Source organism: Dipodomys spectabilis, unplaced genomic scaffold (assembly GCF_019054845.1).
Source record: "Dipodomys spectabilis isolate Male_0828 unplaced genomic scaffold, ASM1905484v1 ptg000018l, whole genome shotgun sequence".
Classification (NCBI taxonomy): Eukaryota; Metazoa; Chordata; class Mammalia; order Rodentia; family Heteromyidae; genus Dipodomys; species Dipodomys spectabilis.
In genome coordinates this window covers 8,184,664-8,206,720 of record NW_024870695.1, presented here as the reverse complement: position 1 = coordinate 8,206,720, position 22,057 = coordinate 8,184,664, and the positions used below count along the sequence as shown (strand labels likewise).

Sequence of the window (22,057 nt, the reverse complement as noted above, 5' to 3'; positions counted from 1 at the left end):
AACTCTGGGCCTTGGCTTTATCACTGACAATGCTCAAGGCTAGCATTCTACCACTGAGCCATAGCTCCACTTCCGGGTTTTTGTGGTTAATTAGAGATAGAGTCTCATGGACTCTCCCTGCCCAGGTTGGCTTAGAACTTAAATCCTCTGATCTCAGCCTCCTGGCTATCTAGGATTACAGGTGTGAACCACCAGTGCCCAGTTCAGAAATAGTTTTTTAATAAAAGGGTCTCTAACACACCTTTCCAAAATGCTAAGTTGAGAGGAGGAAAAGTATGTACCCATTTGTCTGACCATCTAAGCAAGATCGACAAAAAATGTTCTCAACCCTTTCCCTGACCCTCTGGCTTACTGTAGAACACTAGCACACCTCTTCCTACAAAGCAAGGTGTTGAAGGCCAGAACATTCTCATCAAAAGGCATCTTTGATGTTCTTAAGCTGGCGCACAGCCAAGTCTACAGGGAGGCTGAACTTGAGGCTGCTGAGGCGACTGAGCAGGTTGAGAGCACTCTCAAAGCCTGTGTGGGCCATGTAGCTCCAGGGCTGGTAGTGGGGCTCGATGAGTGACCCAGACTTGCAGATAAGGTTTACCCAGGACACAAGACGTTGCTCATTCAGTGCCATGCACACCAAGGCCTTCAGCTCAGAGTCTGCACTGCGCTTGAAAGGGTCATGCTCTGTCAGAACCATGTGGATGGCTGTCAGTAGGCTCTGTTTGGGGGTTACAACAGTGCCACCCGTAACAGGCAGGGCGAAGGACTGGGACAACTTCTGTGATGGGGATTCCACATAAGCTCGACCATTCTTAGCATGGTAGTACTTTACAAAGAGCTCCCAGGGGTGCATGGTCTCAGGGGCAGAGGAGAAGGATGGCAATAAGCAGGCAATGGGAGCCATGACAAGGCTCATCCCAGGAGAGGAGGCATACAGTCCATGGGCCAGCAGGTCTCTCACAGCCATGGTCAGCTCTTTCCGTACCACCATGGTCAGCTCGTCCTTGCCTCCCAGAGAGAGATCTTGAAGGTTGGCAGAAGTGATGACACAGTGGTGTGGCTGGTGTCTCAGGGCTAGCTGCTTCACTCTGTCTACAGATACCTCTAGCCTCTTCAGTAAGGGAGCATAGTCTCTGTCTGCTTGGCCCCTTTGCCACAGGGTTTGAGGGATCTGGCCTGTGGTACAACCAAACTGGCTAACAGCAAAGATCTGGAGCACAGCCAGTGCTCGCCGCATCAGGTGGAGCCCTCTCTCCCGGACTCTCTTCACATCTTCTGCCTTCACTGTTTAGAAGACAATGATTTATCAGCAAGAGGCCATAATAACAAAGAGGTACACTGAAAAAGTCACAGGCTGGCTTTGAACTATGATCCTCTGGATCTCACCTTCCTAAGTAGCTAGGATTACAGGAATAAGCCACTGGTGCCCCACTTTTTTTTTCCTTTTGATATAAGGTCTAACTATATAGTCCAGAACAACCTCAGAACTCTCAAGTGCCTTAGCTTCCCAAGTGCTGAGATTACAGTTATGTGCCACCACACCTGGCTACACTAATCTACTTTCTGTATAGACTTGCCAATTCTGGAAGCTTTACTTACTTTTGCTGTTTCCTGGAGGCATCCGATTACTGCCTGTGCTGGTAGAGCCATTTCCTGTCTTTCCATCAGTTTTGCACTCACATTGTCCACCTCCTGTCTGCAAGGGACTTCCTACTTCATCTACAATCACAAGTACAAAGGAATACTTAAAAAAAACTTATAGGGGTTGGGAAGGTAGCTCAGTGGTAGAGTGCTTGCCTTGCATGCCTGAGGCCCTGGGTTTGATTCCTCAGCACCACATAAGCAAAAAGAAAAAAGCCGGAAGTGGCGCTATGGCTCAAGTGGTGGAGCGCTAGCCTTGAGCTGAAGAGTTGAGTGACAGCGCCCAGGCCCAGAGTTCAGGCCCCACGACCGGACCCCCCCCAAAAAAAACCTTATAGGGGTGCTGGGAAGGTGGCTCAGTGGTATAGTGCTTGCCTTGCATGCCTGAGGCCCTGGGTTCGATTCCTCAGCACCACATAAGCAAAAAAAAAAAAAGCCAGAAGTGGAGCTGTGGCTCAAGTGGTAGAGTGCTAGTCTTGAACTGAAGAGCTGAGGGACAATGCCCAGGCCCAGAGTTCAGGCCCCACGACTGACCAAAAAAAAAAAAAAAAAAGAGAGAGAGAGAGAGAGAACTGGCATCTTTAGGTATCAGTATTCAGAAGAGAATTATTTATCCATCCACTTGTGTTCCCATCCCCTCCTCTGACCTTGGATGAAACTGATGAACATCTCAAGATCTCGAATCTGAGTTTTCAGTTGCTCAACCAATTGTTCTTTCACTCGGGCTGGGTTGACAATTTGAGCCACTGCTGCATCCACACGTTGACAAAGCTCTTCAGTGGACAGGGAACTGATATCTTCATTCAGATTCATGTCCAATTTCTTTATTAATTCATCTATGATCACCTATCAAGACCATAGCAGTAAATGTATTCTTTGGAATTCTCAAGAAGAGGATTAGGAGAATTTAAACAAGATTTTTGTCCTTAAATGGGGAAGGAAAAAAAAAATCACACAGACCTCTATATTTGTGAGAAAATGATATACAACTGCACATCAAAGAAAGGAAACAAAACCCCTTCTTCTCTTAAAGTTACAAGAGGGCTAGGAAGGTGGCTTAGTGGTAGAGCGCTTGCCTTGCATGCCTGAGGCCCTGGGTTCGATTCCTCAGCACCACATAAGCAAAAAGAAAAAAGCCAGAAGTGGTGCTGTGGCTCAAGTGGTAGAGTGCTAGCCTTGAGCTGAAGAGCAGAGGGACAGTGCCCAGGCCCAGAGTTCAGGCCCCACGACTGGACCCCCCCCCCCAAAAAAAAAAAAAGGAACAAGAATCTTCGGTTCCTGTGGTAAAAGTGGTCTTCTCACTCACTGTAAAAATTCTTTTATAAACTGAGAGGGGTGGCTCACGCCTATAATCCTAGCTACTCAGGAGGCTGAGATCTGAGGATCGCAGTTCAAAGCTAGCCTGGGCAGGAAAGTCTGTGAGACTCTTATATCCAATAAACCACTGAAAACTGGAAGTGGCACTATGGCTCAAGCGGTAGAGCGCTTGCCTTGAGCTGAAGAGTGCAGGGACAGGGCCCAGGCCCAGAATTTAAGCCCCATGACCAACCAAAAAAAAAAAAAAATTCTTTTATAAGGTCAGTCAACTTTTTTTTTTTTTTTTTTGTCAGTCGTGGGGCTTGAACTCTGGGCCTGGGCGCTGTCCCTCAGCTCTTCAGCTCAAGGCGAGCGCTCTACCACTTGAGCTACAGTGCCACTTCCGGTTTTCTGGTGGTTTATTGGAGATAGGAGTCTCATGGTCTTTCCTGCCCGGGCTGGCTTTGAACCGTGATCCTCAGATCTCAGCCTCCTGAGTAGCTAGGATTACAGGCGTGAGCCACCAACGCCCGGCTAGGTCAGTCAACTTTTACTCATCAGAACTGTACAAATAATCCAAAGAGGCTGATGATCCAAAATCCTCATATTTAGTTTCTCTAGAAGCTTCCAAGTGAATACACATGGCTTTTTTTGGAATTTCTAATCTTTTCTTGCTGTATTCTAAAGCTCTATCAAGTCAAATGTAATCAAAACTTTCAAGTGACATTATTCGGAACAATTTGGATTCTGGATAATCTGTGTTTTCTATGTTTGAATAAAGATTTTTTCCCCCAGATAATAGTGAAAGCTCCCTATGATATGGACCAGAAGGAATTCCCAACAAAGTTCATGGGAGAACTGATCTGGGTCAGACTGTCCCAGAACACAGGGACAAGTTAACCTGGCCAAGTGATGAAGCTGCATCTGAGGTCTACTTACCCGCTGTCTTTCCAAGACCATGGATTGTGGCAAGGAGTCATAACTGCCCTCCTGATAGGCAAATGTTTCCAGATCATCTAGCTGGGTCTTGAGCTGCAAGATCAGTTCCTTCTGCTTCTCTCTTTGGGTTTCCAGACGCTCCTGTTTTTCCTGCTCACTCTAACATGAGAAAATATGTGGGTCAAGCTGTGCACGTAGTTCAGTAGTAGAAAATACTTACCTAGCATGAAAAAGGCTAGGTTCAACCCCCAGTACTATCAAAAGAAAAAAGAAGCCGTTTACTGATGACTTGTGCCTATTATCTTAGCTACTTCAAAGGCTAAAATATGAGAACCAAAGTTCAGAACCTGCCAGGGAAGAAGAATCCTTGAGACTTTTCTCCAATTAATCAGTAAAAAGCTTTAACTGGGAGCATGTCTCACATGGTAGAACACCAGCCCTAAGTTAAGAAGCCAAGTGAGAGCATGAGGCCTTCTTTATTTAATTACTATGAAAGAGTCCCACTGTGTAACATAGGCAAGTCTTGAACTCACAATCCTTTTGCCTCAGCAAATGTTGGGATTAGAGGTGTAAGCCAAAACAACTGCTCATCCAGAGCAATTTATATGTTTTTTTTTAATTGTGCTACTATTGGGATTTGAACTCAGGGCCTTACACTCTTGCTTAGCTTTTTCACTCATGGGTGGTGCTCCTAAGTAACTAGGATTACAGGTCTGAACAACCAACAAGTGCCTGGCACATGTGTAAAGTTTTCTTTAAGAAATTTATGTCTGAGCCGAGCACCAGTGGCTCACACCTGTAATCCTAGCTACTCAGGAGGCTGAGATCTGAGGACTGCAGTTTAAAGGCAGCCTGGGCAGGAAAGTCTGTGAGACTCTTATCTCAAATTAACCACCAGAAAACTGGAAGTGGCCCAGTGGCTCAAGTGGTAGAGTGCCTGCATTGAGCTGAAGAGCTCAGGGACAGCGCCCAGGCTCAGAGTTCAAGCCCTACTACCAACCCCCATTCCCCCCCAAAAGAAAAAAAAAAACAAAAGGTACAAAGGAAGCTTTAAATTCACAATCAAAGATCAAAGCCTCTTAGAGAAATTTTGGCTAAAAGTCAAAACAATAAAATGCAAGTGTCAGGACAATGGAAAATATCTAAAAGCCAAGTAAAAGGGGCAGGAAGTTAATGTGTATGTGTATGTGTGTGTTAAATGTCTGATAAATTTCTCCGGCTTTCTTCTTTTTGTTTATGTGGTGCTGAGGAATCGAACCCAGGGCCTCAGGCATGCAAGGCAAGCGCTCTAACACTGGGACACCTTCCAAGCCCTGTTTTTTTTTTTTTGGTCCAGTCCTGGGCCTGAACTCTGGGCCTGGGCGCTGTCCCTCAGCTCTTCAGCTCAAGGCTAGCCCTCTACCACTTGAGCCACAGTGCCACTTCTGGCTTTTTTTCCTTTTTGCTTATGTGGTGCTAGGGAATCAAACCCAGGGCCTCATGCATGCAAGGCAAGCCCTCTACCACTGAGCCACTTTCCCTGCCCCCTCTGAACTCTTTTGCTCAAGGTTAGTACTCAATGTTAGTGTTCAAGTGGTTTGTTTGTTTTGTTTTTTTGGGGGGGGTCCGGTCGTGGGGTCTGAACTCTGGGCCTGGGTGCTGTCCCTCAGCTCTTCAGCTCAAGGCTAGCGCTCTACCACTTGAGCCACAGCGCCACTTCCGGCTTTTTTCTTTTTGCTTATGTGGTGCTGAGGAATCGAACCCAGGGCCTCAGGCATGCAAGGCAAGCACTCTACCACTGAGCCACCTTCCCAGCCCTCAAGTGGTAACTTAAGTCTCAGCTCCACTTCTGACTTTTTGTGATTGAGAGATAAAAGTCTCATGGACAAGCCGGGCACTGGTGGCTCACGCCTGTAATCCTAGCTACTCAGGAGGCTGAGATATGAGGATCGCGGTTCAAAGCCAGCCCGGGCAGGAGAGACCGAGAGACTCCTATCTCCAATAAACCGCCAGAAAACCAGAAGTGGCGCTGTAGCTCAAGTGGTAGAGGGCTGGCCTTGAGCTGAAGAGCTGAGGGACAGCGCCCAGGCCCAGAGTTCAAGCCCCACGACCGACAAAAAAAAAAAAAAGAAAAAGCTGGAAGTGGTGCTATGGCTGAAGTGGTAGAGAGCTCACCTTGAGCTGAAGAGCTGAGGGACAGTGCCCAGGCCCAGAGTTCAGACCTCATAACCGACCAAAAAAAAAAAAAGAGTATCAATGATGTTGGATGATGTTGGGCATCAGTGACTCATGCCTAATAATCCCAGCTATTCGCAAAGCTGAGATTTGAGGACTTCGGTTCAAAGCCAACCCATGCAGAAAAGCCCATGAGACTCTTATCTTCAATAAACTACCAAAAAGCACAAATAGTGTTGTGCCTCAAAATGGTGGAACAATAGTTTTGAGCAAAAAAATCTCAGGGACAGTGCCCAGGCCCTGAGTTCAAGCCCTCAGACCAACACAGATACACAGGTCTCACAGGCATTCCTACCTGGGCTAGTTTTGTACCACAATCCTCAGATCTCAGCCTCCTCAGTAGCTAGGATTACAGGCATGAGCCACTGGTATCTGACTCTTTTTTGCTCTTCCTACTATCAAAAACCAATAAGCAAGCCAGGTGTGGTGGTACATGCTATAATCCCACCACTTGGGAGGCTAAGGCATGAAGACCCAGAGTTTCAAGGCTGGCCTGAGGTACACAGTGAGACCCTGAATCAAAACAACAATAGTAACATGTAGTAAAATAGTAAAAACATGCAACACATATCCACCCACACAGAGATACATAATCAGTAACTCATTTTAAGTATAAGTCTGCATTTTCCACTAGAAACCCATAAAGTATTAAATTTAACCTTAAAATGATACTTACCAAGACCTCCAAGAGAAAGATAGGAGAGAGAACAAATGAAAGACAACAAATTAAATTTTTGTTCCAGTATTTAAAATGCAATCCTCTTGCTTTAGCTTTGTTCAACATGAAATCAACTTAGGACTTTTGTTTCCAATCCTTTGAGGTTGTTTTTTCTTAAAAAACTAGGTACCTTTCCCCACTTAATATATAGTCTAGCTCTCCTTTAAGATGGTCTCTGATTTTTCCAGGCAAAATAAATTATTTTTGGGCTGGGAAGGTGGCTCAGTGGTAAAGCGCTTGCCTTGCATGCCTGAGGCCCTCAGGCATGGTTCGATTCCTCAGCACCACATAAGCAAAAAAAAGAAAAAAAAGCCGGAAGTGGCTCTGTGGCTCAAGTGGTAGAGTACTAGCCTTGAGCTGAAGAGCTGAGGGACAGTGCCCAGGCCCAGAGTTCAGGCCCCACGACTGGACCCAAAAATAAATAAATAAATTATTTCTTCTTCTGTACTTCTGCTGGCACTGGGGTCTGAATTCAGGGCCTCTTGTTCTAGGATGGCTTTTTGTAGGCTAACTGGAGGTAAGAATCTCCAGAATTTATCTATGCCAGGGGGTTTCAAATGGAGATCCTTAGGTTTCTGTCTCCTGAATAGTTAGGATTATTCTTTTGTATTTTGTAGATGCTTCTATTCTAGCTCATGTTACATCAGAATGTCTGCTTAGGATTTGGTCTCTGCTAATCTATGAGCTCGTAAGGGCAAGAGCCTTGTCTAAGAATCCCCAATGTCTAGCATTGTACTTGGCACTGGGGAGATTTCAGTATGTTTGCCATAGGTTACTGAGTTATATTAGGTACAGTGACAAAGTCCAAATAATGAACTCTAGTGGAGGAAGTTTAACTAGCCCAAGGAGAAAGAACCAAGGAAAAATAATCTTTGCTCCTCTCACATCCTCACTTTATGAAGCCAAGGAAGAAAGAACCTAGCCATAAACTAGACTTGGTTTAATGACTGTCTGCAAACTCTGCCACCTGCTGTGGTACCTACAATATGGTATTTGCTGGAATGTGGACAAACAAATTAGTAGCAGAGAACAGTAAGTTATATTACAAGGCAGAAAATAACAGAAATAATTCCTGGTATGAGCTGAGATAAAAACAACAACAAAAAAAACCCAGAACTGGTAAGAAGGAAATAATTTGATTCAAAAAATATTTCCCATCCTGTCAATGTTTGCACCCCACAGTCTAGCTGCTTATTAGACAGATCAGACAATACTTTTTAATCTTTTTTATTCTTTGAGACAGGGTCTCCTTATACAGTATAGCCCAGGCTGGCCTGGAAGAGATCCTCAGCTTCCTGAGTGCTGGGATTATCGTTCTGTGCCATCACACCTGACTTGTTATATTGTGAAAGTGACAACCCACAATTAAAAGACAGTGCCACATCCACAGAGAACCTTTGGTGCTATTCACCTCTGAAAACCTGGTTAGGAGTTATTTGTATCTTTTCTTTCTCTCTCTCTTTCTTTCTTTTTTTGCCAGTGCTGGGGCTTGAACCCAGGGTCTGGGCACTGTCCCTGAGCTTCTTTTTGCTTAAAGCTAGCACTTTACCACTTGAGCTACACAGTACTCCTTCTGGTTTTTCTGTTTATGTGGTAATGAGGAACCGAACTCAGGGCTTCATGCATGCTAGGCAAGCACTCTACCACTAAGCCACATTGCAGCCCTATTTGTATCTTTTCTCAGGAGTTAATTATATCTTTTCTTGTCTTTAAGTCTGGGAATTTGAGGAAGCTGTTCTTTGTGTCAAGGAGCTTGGGGGTATGTGGAGAGAAGAGTGGAACAACACACCTGGGATTGTGGAAAGATCTCAGGTTTAAATATACAAATCACTATCTGCTACTGATAAAAGTTCTTGGCCATAACCAATTTGAGTGGGAAGGAAGTCATATGTGGATTGTAACTTGTAAGATAGAAAGGTGAAAGAGAATAGGGTACTGGAGGCTCACACCTATAATCCTAACTACTCAGGAGGCTGAGATCTGAGTATCATGATTCAAAGCCAGCCAAGGCAGGAAAGTCCATGAGACAACACCAGAAAAACCGGAAGTGGCACTGGAGCTCAAAGTGGTAGATTGGGGGGCTGGGAAGGTGGCTCAGTGGTACAGTTCTTGCCTTGCATGCATGAGGCCTGGGGTTCAATTCCTCAGCACCACATAAGCAGAAAAAGCTGAAGTGGTGCTGTGGCTGTAGTGGTAGAGTGGCTAGCCTTGAGCTGAGCTGAGGAACAGGGCCCAGGCTCAGAATTCAGGCCACATGACCGACCCCCCCCCCCCAAAAAAAAAAAGGTAGATTGCTAGCCCTGAGTGCCCAGGCCCTGACAGACAAGGAAAAAAAAAATGGTGGAAAAGGCAGTGTCCCAACATCTCCACATGCTACCTACATCTGTGTACTTTCCAGAGATTCAACACTTTGTAAAGAAACCATTCCCTGGTTGTGGGTGTACATAACTTCATTGCTTCTCAAGGCAGGCAGCCGAATCCATCTTGGCAATTACCAGAGGACCTCAATCAGAGTACCTAGATATTAATCAGGATGAAGTACTCTGAACACACCAATGTCAGTTAGCTCATACAATCAAGGGCTGTGTTTCTTGTGACTGACTACAAAAGGGTGCATCAACTGACATGTGCAATTGAAACCCCTATTTAAAGATAACAAAATGAAAAATAATTTACTAGATTGTCCCACTCCAAAGTTCTCACCAAGACAAGACAATGTACGGTTTAAAAAACTGCCTACACGCCAGAAGACCGCGGGAATTACAACCTCCGTGAATTCGAACTCACTTTCTTTTCACTCCTCGGGGTCAGAGTACTCTATCAACAGAAGTAACTAGGTCATTGGGTTCAAGCTCCCATACAACAATAGCCACAACTGTTTAGGATGGGTACGTTAATCAGGTGTGGGCCAGACAGTCAGACAGTGGCAGCACTGCTCCTGGTACCCGGTTCCCTCTCTCCAGCGCGCTCAGGGCCCACGTATCCACACCCATGGACGGGTAGGTCCGAGTCTCACCATTTCCTCCTCCTTTCTTCACCGCGCCACGAAGTCCCATCTCTTAGGCCCTATTCCTAACGGGGGGGAGCGGGGAGGGCAGCTTCAGCCACTCACCTGGTTCTCGCCCCGCAGCCGCGGCCGGTACCCCCGCAGCCCGTCGTCCTCCTCGCCCGCGGGGTCGTCAGGCCCCTCGTAACCCAGGACGTGAGGGCAGCCGCGGAAGGCGAAGTCTTCCAGCTCGCGCAGGAGGCGCTGCTGCTCTGCCGGCGCCCCGCGCACCACCTGGCGCAGGCGGAACTGCACCTGCGCGAAGTGAGAGGACAGCGCGAGCAGAGCCGAGTCCAGCCGCCGCCGCTCGGCCCGCAGCCGCCGCAGCGTCTGGCTGGGCGAATCCGGAGGGGATCCCGCGGTCGCGACCGGATCTTCCGCAACGGTTTCTTCCGAAAACGCAGCCGCCCCAGGCCCAGCCTCCGCCACCGCCCCCACCGGGGCCCAGCGCACCGCCTCGCAAGGTGGCAGCGACTCATCTTCCTCCTCCTCCTCTTCGTCCTTCGTCTTCGGCCCTGTTTTCGCCACCACTGTTACCGGTTCCACAGCTGCTTCCACAGCCGCCATCTTTCCGGAAACGCCGGCGCACGTCAGCCGCGCCCCTTTGCTGCCATGGCAACGGCGCCAAGGCCGAGAAGCCGGGGCGGGGCAGCGGGCGGGGCAGCGGGCGGGGCAGCGGGCGGGGCAGCGGGCGGGGCAGCGGGCGGGGCAGCGGGCGGGGCAGCGGGCGGGGCAGCGGGCGGGACTTGCAGCTTCACGATCTGGGAACAACCGGGAGGATTTCGTTTGCGCCAGTCGGTTTTAATATATATATATATATATATATATATATGTACATATATTTAATGCATCTATTGTAAATTGACATAAAGTGCCAAGCGTGGGAGAAGGAGGTGAATGAGGGCGAAGACAAATGATTTCCTGTGTATAGGGTCAATGAGAGCTGTACTAGCTGGTGGCTAGTCTCTTCCTAATCTCTGTATTTATGGAGACCCCGAGAAGTGAAAGGCTGAGGGATTCAGCTTTCTCAGGGTCCCTCTGGCGCTTAGAACGCCAGCCGCGTTTCCTTTCCCCTCAACCATTACCCTGACCATACAAGGAGAGACAGCTGTTGGGGGCGTCTCCAGGATCTAAAGATAGAGTCCCTCGCCTGAGACTAGAAAATCCACTGGGCAGCTGGAGTCGCTATGGCACAGTAAGTTTCCGGAGGGCCCGTAGTACCCGACCTCTCTCCCTGCCCTTTTCCCTGGAGATTCCCTGTACCAAGATTTGTCCCAGGGCTCATAGGAACCCTGAATTCTGTGGGATCCCAAGATCCCAGGTCTCTGTGGGGTGGTGGTGTAGTGTAACAAGAACGTTCCTCTTAAGTTCCCAACTTGCCTAGTCTAGCATTTTCTTGATTCTTCCCAGGTTTCAACCTCACCAAGTACACCCATTCCTCTCCTATTCTTTTTTTCTTTTATTTAGCTCCACTTTGACAAGACTTAGTACCACCCAGGGCTGGGAAGGTGGCTCAGTGGTAGAGTGTTTGCCTTGAATGCATGCAGCCCTGGGTTCGATTCCTCTACACCACATAAGCAGAAAAAGCCGGAAAGTGGTGCTATGGCTCAAGTGGTAGAGTGCTAGCCTCGAGCTGAAGAGCTGAGGAACAATGTCCAGGCCCCAGAGTTCAGGCCCCACACCTGACCCCCCCCCCAGAAAAAATCCTATAGTACCACCCCAAACCCCTTTGTTGTCCCCTTTCCCTACCCCTCCCAACTGCCCTCAGTTTCCCCTTGCTTACTCCTGTGAAGCTCTATCTCCACTCCCCTTCAGACAGCACGCCAAGACCCTGTGGTATGACAGGCCCAAGTATGTGTTCATGGAGTTTTGTGTTGAGGACAGCACTGATGTCCGCGTGCTCCTGGAGGACCACCGCATTGTGTTCAGGTAACATCTTCCCCTCCAAAGGATCTGACTTTTCCTATCAGTTTTCTGCATCTTCTCAACTTCATTGTCTCCTCAGCTGCAAGAATGGTGATGGAGTGGAGTTGTACAATGAGATTGAGTTCTATGCCAAGGTGAACTCCAAGGTGAGGGTGGACACCAACAGTAATTAGTGCCTGGATGAAAAGGCTGCCTAGGGAAACTGGAGATTCATTCTAAAACTCAGACTCTAAGAATGAAATTCTGTATCTGGCAGGACTCCCAGGATAAGCGCTCTGGCCGCTCTATCACTTGCTTTGTGAGGAAATGGAAGGAGAAGGTGGCCTGGCCACGGCTCACTAAGGAGGATATCAAGGTGAGTACGTGGGGAGTGGCTTGCTTCTTCTTGTTTCTATGTATGTACTCAGGCATTGGGTTAGACTTTCCCTCCCATCCCTGCCAGTTTATTTTCAACAGTGTCCAGTGAGTACCAGTGCTGCATTTGTTCACTCTTTGTCCCTCCATTTCTGTGTTCACCCTAACACTCCAAAGACAGACAAATGAATAAACCAGATAAAAAAAAAAGGAAAAAAGCTGCCTCTTTCCATTTCCTGGAATTCATTTTGATAAACACTATTCTATATAGTCAGACACACAGAGGCACTGAGCCTTTATTGTGCCCTTGTGTTCCTCTCCTAAGAGTGATTGTCCTTTGTTCTCACTGTGTATGAATGCCTCAAGTCCTGTATAATTTATCATGTCCCAGTGTATTTTAGATCTAGCTTTCTGATAGAAGAGAAAACATGTGCTTCTGTCTCTCTGAGTTTGGCTTACCTCACTTAACGTGATTTGTTGTGTATCCATCCATTTCCCTGAAAATGACATAATATTATTCTTTGTAATGGCTGTGTAAAATTCCATTGTGTATAGATACCACACTGTTTTGATTCATTTGTTTTGTTTTTGAGACAGTTGGTTATGTAACCTATCCTGGCCTCATACTCACATCTTTCTGCCTCAGCTTCCTGAGTGCTGGCATGACTATTCAACTTTGTTGAGAGGTTTGTTGTATATTTTCTGCCCCATTTTCAGTTACTCTGCATTAACCCCAGCATGGTCTGTCTAAAACACACATTTACTTTGTTTTTCTTCTACTGAAGGCCTTCTAAGCTGGGCACAGGTGTCTCAAACCTGTAATCATAGCTACTCAGGAGGCTGAGATCTGAGAATTGAGGTTCAAAGCCAGCCTGGGCAGGAAAGTCTGTGAGCTTCTTTTTTTTTGGGGGGGGGGGGGGTCCGGTCGTGGGGCCTGAACTCTGGGCCTGGGTGCTGTCCCTTTGCTCTTCAGCTCAAGGCTAGCGCTCTACCACTTGAGCCACAGCACCACTTCCGGCTTTTTTCTTTTTGCTTATGTGGTGCTGAGGAATCGAACACAGGGCCTCAGGCATTCAAGGCAAGCGCTCTACCACTGAGCCACCTTCCCAGCCCCTGTGAGCTTCTTATTGCCAATGAACCAGCAAAAAGTCAGAAGTGGATCTGTGGCTCAAATGGTATAGCACCAGGCTTGAGCATAAAAGCTCAGGGACAGAGGCAAGACCCAAAGTTCAAGCCCCAGGACCAGCACACACACACACACACACACACACACACACACACACACAAAACAAAAGGCCTTCTAGTGACTTCCTCTCCCTAAAGAAAGTTAAACACCTGCAGGTCAACTTTTGTTGACCAGTCTTTCCACAGTCACAATAACATTTGCAAATTTTAATTAGTTGCTGGATTTGCTGAACAGTGCTGGTGCCTCATACCTATAATCCTAGCCACTCAGGGGGCTGAGATCTGAAGATCCTGGTTCAAAACTAGCCCAGAGGGCTGGGAATGTGGCTTAGTGGTAGAGTGCTTGCCTCGCATGCATGAAGCCCTGGATTCAATCTCTCATTACCACATAAACAGAAAAAGCTGAAAGTGGCACTGTGGCTCAAGTGGTAGGATGCTAGCCTTGAGCAAAAGAAGCTGGGGGTCAGTGCCAGTGCCCAGGCCCTGAGTTTAAGCCCCAGGACTGGGGGAAAAAAACCAACCTTGCACAGACAGAAAATCAGTGAGCTTCTTATCTCCAAATAACCACGAAAATGTAAGAATTAGAGGTTTAGTATAGTGCCACCCTTGAGCAGAAAGTTCTAGTTAGAGCACAAGGCCTTGAGTTCAAGCCCAGTACTGACAAAACCCCCTCCCTCTCAAAAAAAAAAATCATTTGTTAAATAAATGCATGAATAATGTCTTCCCTGAATGAATATGGGAACTTTGGGACAAGGGTCTCAAAGGCTTGCATTCCCTGGAGTAGGAAGTGCAGTTTGAATTTCTTGTTTGGTTGACTGTAACAATGCTCTGTGATAGTTGTTTTTGCAGGTACAGTTGTCCTATAGTCAATCTGCACTTAGAGGGAAGACTTCTGTGTTTCAAGACCCTCTTATTACTAGCATTATGTTTGGTGCCTAATAGATTCCTAGTAAATATTTGTGGATGTGATGATGAAGTGGCAAAGGGGAAAGGGGTTGGTCAAGAGGGTGCTATAGATCTTTACCCTATTGATTCTCTTTCTCCCAAGCGTGCACTTCTATATACTCTTGTTTCTATTTTTTTTACCCATGATGCTCTGCTTCCCCTAACAGCCAGTGTGGCTGTCTGTGGACTACGATAACTGGAGAGACTGGGAAGGGGATGAAGAGGTGGAGCTGGCTCAGGTGGAACATTATGCAGAGGTAAGAGATACATCACCATCTGTTGCCCATCTTGGTAATTCATTATTATTATTTTTTGTTGTTGTTGTGGGTCTTGAACTCTGGGCCTGGGTGCTGTCCCTGAGCTCTTCAGCTCAAGGCTAGCGTTCTACCACTTGAGCCACAGCACTTCGGCTTTTTTGAGTAGTTTATTGGAGATGAGCCTCACAGAACTTCTTGCTCAGGCTGGATTCAAATCTTGATCCTCAGCCTCCTGAGTAGCTAGGATTATAGGCAGGAGCCACTGGCTACCAGCTTTTCATGGAACTCTTAGCAATGAATACTTGGGACAGTAAAAAATTCATTTAGGGCTGGGAAGGTGGCTTAGTGGTAGAGTGCTTGCCTTGCATGCATGAGGTCCTGGGTTCGATTCCTCAGCATCACATAAGCAGAAAAAGCTGGAAGTAGCACTGTGGCTCAAGTAGTAGAGTGCAAGCCTTAAGCTGAAGAGCTGAGGGACAGCGCTCAGGCCCAGAGTTCAGGCCCCATGACCAGAAATAAAAATTCATATAAAATAAGTCATTAGTTACAAATAAATTGTATAACCCCTGTCATGTGTCATTTGGTTTCAGAATATTAGTTTTTTTGGAGTGAGGGGGCTCATGGGATTTGCTGACCCTGAGTAATTTTACTCAGGATATGACCCTAAGTAATTTTTTTTTTTTTTTTTTTTTTTTTTTTGCCCAGGGCTAGCTAGCACTCTACCACTTTGTTTTTTGTTTTTTGGGTCCAGTCGTGGGGCCTGAACTCTGGGCCTGGGTGCTGTCCCTCAGCTCTTCAGCGCAAGGCTAGTGCTCTACCACTTGAGCCACAGCGCCACTTCCGGCTTTTTTCTTTTTGCTTATATGGTGCTGAGGAATCGAGCCCAGGGCCTCAGGCTTGCAAGGCAAGCGCTCTACCACTGAGCCACCTTCCCAGCCCCCACTCTACCACTTTGAACCACAGCTCTACTTCTGGTCTTTAGGTGGTTAATTAGAGATAAGAGGCTCATGGACTTTCCTGCTTTGGCTGGCTTTGAACCATGATCCCCAGATTTCAGCCCCCTGAGTAGGATTACAGACATGAGCCACCAGTGCCTAGCTTATTAGCCACTTTTTATTCAAATTACAAAAACAGAGCTGTAGACATGACATAAGTGATAGAGTACTGACCTAGCAGATGAGAAGCTCTGAGTTCAAACCCTAGTAAAACACTCTAAGAAACCCCAAATTTGGGTTAATAAGGAGGGTGTATTTATTTATTTTTGTTGGTCGTGGAGCTTGAACTCTGGGCCTGGATGCAGACACTGAGCTCTTCAGCTCAAGGCTAGAGCCCTACCACTTGAGCCCCAGCTCCACTTTCCATTTTCTGGTGGTTAATTGGAGATAAGAGTCTCACAACCGGGGCTGAGAAGGTGGCTCAGTGGTTAAAGCGCTTGCCTTGCATGCCTGAGGCCCTGGGTTCGATTCCTCAGCACCACATAAGCAAAAAGAAAAAAAAAAAAAAAAAAGAGTCTTACAACCTTCCCTGCTTGGGCTGCTTTGAACCACAATCCTTAGATCTCAGCCTCCTGAATAGCTAGGATTACAGGTATGAACCACCAGTGCCTGGATTTTTTTTCTTTTTTTTTTTGGTCGGTCTTGGGGCTTGAACTCTGGGCTTGGGCGCTGTCCCTGTGCTCTTCAGCTCAAGGCAAGCACTCTACCACTTGAGCCACAGTGCCACTTCCAGTTTTCTAGTGGTTTATTGGAGATAAGAGTCTCACGGATTTTCCTGCCCAGGCTGGCTTTGAACCAAAATCCTCAGATCTCAGCCTCCTGAGTAGCTAGGATTACAGGTGTGAGCCACCGGCATGAGGCTTTCCTTTTTGAGATTAGGGTCTTGCTATGTAACTGAGCTGGTCTTGAATTTGAGGAATTCTTGCCTCAATCCTTTTTTTTTTTGGTCGGTCCTGGGGCTTGAAATCTAGGCCTGGGCACTGTCCCTGAGCTCTTCTTCAGCTCAAGGCTAGCACTCTACCACTTGAGCCACAGTGCCACTTCCAGTTTTTTAGTGCTTTATTGGAGATAAGAGTCTCACAGACTTTTCTGCCCTGGCTGGCTTTGAACCGAGATCCTCAGATCTCAGCCTCCTGAGTAGCTAGGATTACAGGCGTGAGCCACCGGCACCTGGCTTGCATCAACTTTTTGAGTTCTCAGATTATAGGCATGCATCATCATGTGGTTTAAATTAATTTATTTTTTTGGGGGGATGCCAGAACTCAAGATTTCCTCCTTCATGGGGCTTGAACTCAGGGCCTGGGAACTGTCCCTGAGCATCTTTTTACTCAAGGCTAGTGCTCTACTACTGGAACTAGAGTACTACTTCCTGCTTTTTCTGTTTATGTGGTACCGAGGAATCGAATCCAGGGCTTTATGCATGTGAGACAAGCACTCTACCACTGAGCCACATTCCCAGCCCTGAACCTCTTTTGTGTGTATGTGTGGCTTTTTTACTCATGGTTAGCACTCTACTTTGAGCTTTGCCTCCACTTCTAGTTTTTTGCTAGACAATTGGAGATGGATTCTTTGGATTATTCTGCCCAGGCTGGATCTGAACCGTGATTCTCAGGTTTTTACCTCCTGAGTAGCATGAGCCACCAGTACCCAGCTTTAAATTACCTTCTAAGAAGTGGTTCAAAGCTGGGCGCCAGTGGCTCATGCCTGTAATTCTAGCTACTGAGAGGCTGAGATCTGAGGATCACAGTTCAAAGCCAGCCCGGGCAGGAAAGTCCATGAGACTCTTATCTCCAATAAACCACCAGAAAACTGGAAGTGGCGCTGTAGCTCAAGTAGTAGAGCAATTGCCTTGAGCTGAAGAGTTCAGGGACAGCACCCAGGCCCAGAGTTCAAGTCCCATGACTAAAAAAAAAAAGAAGAAGAAGAGGTTCAGTTTATTTTTTTCCAATTAATTCCAGTGGTATATTAGGGACTTTGAAGATGGCAATGTTGCCTGGCTGTGTCTGGCAGGACCTTTCTCAGGCAGCCCATCAGTTTGCAGATCTCTGCTCTCCTTTTTTCCCTTTTCCTTTTTTTTTTCTTTTTTCTTTTCTCTTTTTCTAGTGTGTGTGATGGTACTGGGGCTGGAATTCAGGGCTTTCGTCCTGTTCCTTAGCTCTTTTGCTCAAGGCTGGGGCTCTACCATTTGGGTCATACCTCTACTTCTGGCTTTTTTTTTTTCCTGGTTAATTGAGGATAAGAGTCTCATGGACTTTACTGCATAGGCTGGCTTGGAAACCTCAGTCCTCAAATGTCAAGCTCCTGAGTAGCTAGGATTACAGGTCTGAGCCATCTGTGTTGGGAGGGAGTATTATTATTATTATTATTACTCCTCTCTCTTGACTATTTTCTCTTTCCATTAGCTTTTGCAGAAGGTCAGTACCAAGAGACCTCCTCCTGCCATGGATGACCTAGATGTAAGTAATGCTTTTGCCTCAACCCTTCAGTTTCTTTTATTTTTGTTGTGCAAGTATTGGGGACTTGACCTCAGGACCTTATACTCTTGGTTGGCTTTTTCACTCACATCTCCACCTAATCCTTTTTCTAGCTAATTGGAGAAAAGAATATCTAGGATTTATCTGCCTAGACTGGCTTTGAACTGCAGTTCTCAGATCTCAGCCTTTTGAGTAACTACAACTACAAGTGTGAGCCACTTGCTCACACTTGTCCCTCAGTCTCTTTTTTCTTTTTTGTCAGTCATGGGGCTTGAACTCAGGGCCTGTCACTGTCCCTGAGCTCTTTCTCTCAAGGCTAACACTCTACCTAGTTAATTAAAGAGCCTCATGGACTTTCCTGCCTGGGCTGGCATTGAATTTCGATTCTTAGATCTCAGCCTCCTAAGTAGGTAGGATTATAGGCATGAGCCACATGTACCCAAATTCAGTTTCTTTTTAGTCTTTAAAAATAACACATTATGGGGCTGGGAAGTTGGCTCAGTGGTAGAGCGCTTGCCTTGCATGCCTGAGGCCCTGGGTTTGATTCCTCAGCACCACATAAGCAAAAAGAAAAAGCTGGAAGTGGCGCTGTGGCTCAAGTGGTAGAGCGCTAGCCCTGAGCTGAAGAGCTGAGGGACAGCACCCAGGCCCAGAGTTCAGGCCCCACAACCGGACCCAAGAAATAAAAATAAAAATAAAAAATAAAAATAACACATTAGCTGGGTGCCAGTGGCTCACATCTGTAATCCTAGCTACTCAGGAGGCTAAGATCTGAGGATGGTGGTTCAAAGCCAGCCCAGGCAGGAAAGTCCATGAGACTCTTATTTCTAGTTAACCACCAGAAAACCAGAAGTGGTACTGTGGCTCAAGTGGTAGAGTGCTAGCCTTGAGCTGAAGAACTCAGGGTCTGTGCCCAGGCCCAGAGTTCAAGTCCTATGACCGACACACACACACACACACACACACACACACACACACACACACACACAAAACACTCATGCCTATAATCTTAGCTACTCAGGAGGTTGTAAGGATCATTGTTGAAGCCAGTCCAGGCAGTAAAGTCCATGAGACTCTTTTTTTTTGAGGAGGTCTGGTTGTGGGGCCTGAACTCTGGGACTGGGTGCTGTCCCTCAGCTCTTCAGCTCAAGGCTAGCGCTCTACCACTTGAGCCACAGCGCCACTTCCAGCTTTTTTCTTTTTGCTTATGTGGTGCTGAGGAATCGAACCCAGGGCCTCAGGCATGCAAGGCAAGCGCTCTACCACTGAGCCACCTTCCCAGCCTCCATGAGACTCTTATCTCCAATTAACCACCAAAAAACTGAAAGTGGAAGTGTGACTTAAATAGTAGAGAGCCAGCCTTAAACAAAAAGCTCAAGGGAAACATCCAGGTTTTGAATCCCAGTTCCAGGACTGGCACAAAAACAAAAATACACTAGAGCTGGGGACATACATCAATGGAAAAGCGTTGCTACCCTGTGGAAGGGAAAAGGAAGTAGGGCAAGAGGGAAGGAGGGAAAGAGAGGAAGGAAGGGAAGGAGAGAAGGGTAAAACCCAAACACTACTACAAAGCTGTATCCCAGTTTTTAGTACATAGTAGTTCTCAGTGAATGTTAATCAGGTTTGAATTTGATACCTGCTGTCAAATGTTCACTAAAGCAGGATACTTCTTCCATCTTCCTTTATTTATTTTTATTTTTTTATTTTTTTTGGGTTCAGTCGTGGGGCCTGAACTCTGGGCCTGGGCACTGTCCCTCAGCTTTTCAGCTCAAGGCTAGTGCTCTACCACTTGAGCCACAGCGCCACTTCTGGCTTTTTTTTCTTTTTGCTTATGTGGTACTGAGGAATCGAACCCAGGGCCTCATGCATGCAAGTACTCTACCACTGAGCCACCTTCCCAGCCCTTTATTTTTTAAATTATTTTCTTTTTTAAATTTTTATTTTTTTTTATTGTGAATATACTGTACAGAGGGGTTACAATTACATGGGCAAGATAATGAGTACATTTCTTTTTTTTTTTTTTTTTTTTTTTGTCGGTCGTGGGGCTTGAACTCTGGGCCTGGGTGCTGTCCCTCAGCTCTTCAGCTCAAGGCGAGCGCTCTACACTTGAGCTACAGCGCCACTTCCGGTTTTCTGGTGGTTTATTGGAGATAGGAGTCTCACAGTCTCTCCTGCCCGGGCTGGCTTTGAACCGCGATCCTCAGATCTCAGCCTCCTGAGTAGCTAGGATTACAGGCGTGAGCCACCAGCGCCCAGCCAATGAGTACATTTCTTATCAAGCATTGTAGCCTCCTCCTTTGTTTCCCCTTCCCATTCCTTCCCATCCTCCCCCCACCACTCCTTTAAAATTATTTTCTGCCTTTAATAAAGTACTATTTATTGAGTGCCAGTGATTTGTTTTTATTATCCTGCTGGTGGCTCATATCTATAATCCTAGCTACTCAGGAGGCTAATATCTGAGGATCATGGTTCTAAGCCAGGCTGGGCATGAAAAAAATCCATGAGACTTTTTTTTTTTTTGTCAGTCATGGGGCCCAAACTCTGGGCATGGGCGCTGCCCCTCAGCTCTTCAGCTCAAGGCTAGTGCTCTATCAATTAAGCCATAGTGCCACTTCTGGCATTTTCTGCTTATGTGGTACTGAGGAATTGAACCTAGGGCCTCATGCATACAAAGCAAGCACTCTACCTTTGAGCCACCTTCCCAGGCCCTCTATGAGACTCTTTTTTTTTTTTTTGGGGTCCTGTCGTGGGGCCTGAGCTCTGGGCCTGGGCGCTGTCCCTCAGCTCTTCAGCTCAAGGCTAGCGCTCTACCACTTAGGCCACAGCACCACTTCCAGCTTTTTTCTTTTTGCTTATGTGGTGCTGAGGAATCAAACCCAGGGCCTCAGGCATGCAAGGCAAGCGCTCTACCACTGAGCCACCTTCCCAGCCCTCTATGAGACTCTTATCTCCAGTTAACCACCAAAAAGCCAGAAGTAGAGCTTATACTCAAGTGGCAGAGTGCTAGCTTTGAGAGAGAAAAAAGGAAAAAAGAAAAAAAAAAAAAAAGCTCAGGGTTAGCACCAGGTCTTGAATTCAAGTCCCAGAATCTCTAGGTTTTTTTGTTTTATTTGTCAGCCATGGGGCTTGAACTCTGGGCCTTGAGCACTGTCCCCTAGCTCTTTAGCTCAAGGCAAGCAGTCTACCACTTGAGCCACAGTGCCACTTCTGGTTTTCTGATGGTTTATTGGAGATAAGAGTCTTATTGACTTCCCTGCCCAGGCTAGCTTTGAACTGCAATTCTCAGATCTCAGCCTCCTGAGTAGCTAGGATTACAGGCATGATACACTAGCACCCTAGGCTGGCTCTAGGTTTTTTAAAGCACCCTAAGAATTGTAGTTTAGGGCTGGGAAGGTAGCTCAGTGGTAGAGTGCTTGCCTTGTATGCATGAGGCCCTGGGTTCGATTCCTCAGCACCACATAAGCAAAAAGAAGAAAGCCGGAAGTGGCGCTGTGGCTCAAGTGGTAGAGCGCTAGCCTTGAGCTGAAGAGCTGAGGGACAGCGTCCAGGCCCAGAGTTCAGGCCCCATGACCGGACCTCCCCCCCCCAAAAAAAAGAATTGTGGTTTATACTTATAACCAGGAAACCAAGAGAGGAGAAAGAATAAGCAACATTTATCAACACAAATACTTACTCTCTATAAACTACAGATGCTTTTTTCTTTTTCCCACAGGATGATTCTGACAGTGCGGATGCAGCAAGTAATTAACTTTTGTGAGAGCAGATCTGGGGGAGGGGGTGGCTACCTTCTGTTTCTCTAAAAAGCCATGGCCTGTACTTTAGTCAGGTATCTTGTGTTCCAAAGGCTTCAGAGATCTCTGAACTTTGGTAAAATTTCTCTGTTGAGGGTCCTTTGTGTGTTTTATGTGTTCTTGCTAGGCACTTGAGTTTGATGTTGCATCAGAATAGTTGAGGAGAGAAGAGTAGCTTCCTATTTATTGACTTAGAATTTCTGTGTTTGGTCTGATTATTTAAATATGGTGTACATTTGGCAGAGCAAAAGCCAAGGAAGAAATAGACTATAATAAATTTCT

General features: G+C 46.6%; 2 protein-coding genes across 2 annotated transcripts; one reads left to right on the top strand and one right to left on the bottom strand.

The window, feature by feature from the left end:
• Positions 1–354: 354 nt before the first annotated feature.
• Rundc1 (RUN domain containing 1) lies at positions 355–10,477 on the bottom strand. The gene is made up of 5 exons (XM_042673680.1): positions 9,915–10,477; positions 3,871–4,029; positions 2,283–2,481; positions 1,594–1,713; positions 355–1,278 (listed from the first exon to the last, which is right to left on the bottom strand). Exons 1-5 carry the CDS (start codon positions 10,413–10,415, stop codon positions 413–415), a joined length of 1,845 nt encoding a protein of 614 aa, XP_042529614.1. The 5' UTR covers positions 10,416–10,477; the 3' UTR covers positions 355–412.
• A 147-nt stretch (positions 10,478–10,624) lies between these two features.
• Positions 10,625–22,041, top strand: Ptges3l (prostaglandin E synthase 3 like). Its single transcript, XM_042673621.1, has 7 exons — positions 10,625–11,043; positions 11,664–11,777; positions 11,854–11,920; positions 12,031–12,129; positions 14,426–14,515; positions 17,913–17,966; positions 21,697–22,041. Exons 1-7 carry the CDS (start codon positions 11,036–11,038, stop codon positions 21,730–21,732), a joined length of 468 nt encoding a protein of 155 aa, XP_042529555.1. The 5' UTR covers positions 10,625–11,035; the 3' UTR covers positions 21,733–22,041.
• Positions 22,042–22,057: the final 16 nt, after the last annotated feature.

Bases quoted from the DNA above. Each gene is read 5' to 3' on its own strand.
- Rundc1 (XM_042673680.1), bottom strand. From the start codon at position 10,415: ATGGCGGCTGTGGAAGCAGCTGTGGAACCGGTAACAGTGGTGGCGAAA. The intron at 2,482-3,870 runs GTAAGTAGACCT...TGGTCTTGATAG, and splicing joins TGGTCTTGGAAAGACAGCGG to GTGATCATAGATGAATTAAT. The intron at 1,714-2,282 runs GTCAGAGGAGGG...TTGTGATTGTAG, and splicing joins GTTCATCAGTTTCATCCAAG to ATGAAGTAGGAAGTCCCTTG.
- Ptges3l (XM_042673621.1), top strand. The intron at 12,130-14,425 runs GTGAGTACGTGG...TTCCCCTAACAG, and splicing joins TCACTAAGGAGGATATCAAG to CCAGTGTGGCTGTCTGTGGA. The intron at 14,516-17,912 runs GTAAGAGATACA...TCTTTCCATTAG, and splicing joins AGGTGGAACATTATGCAGAG to CTTTTGCAGAAGGTCAGTAC.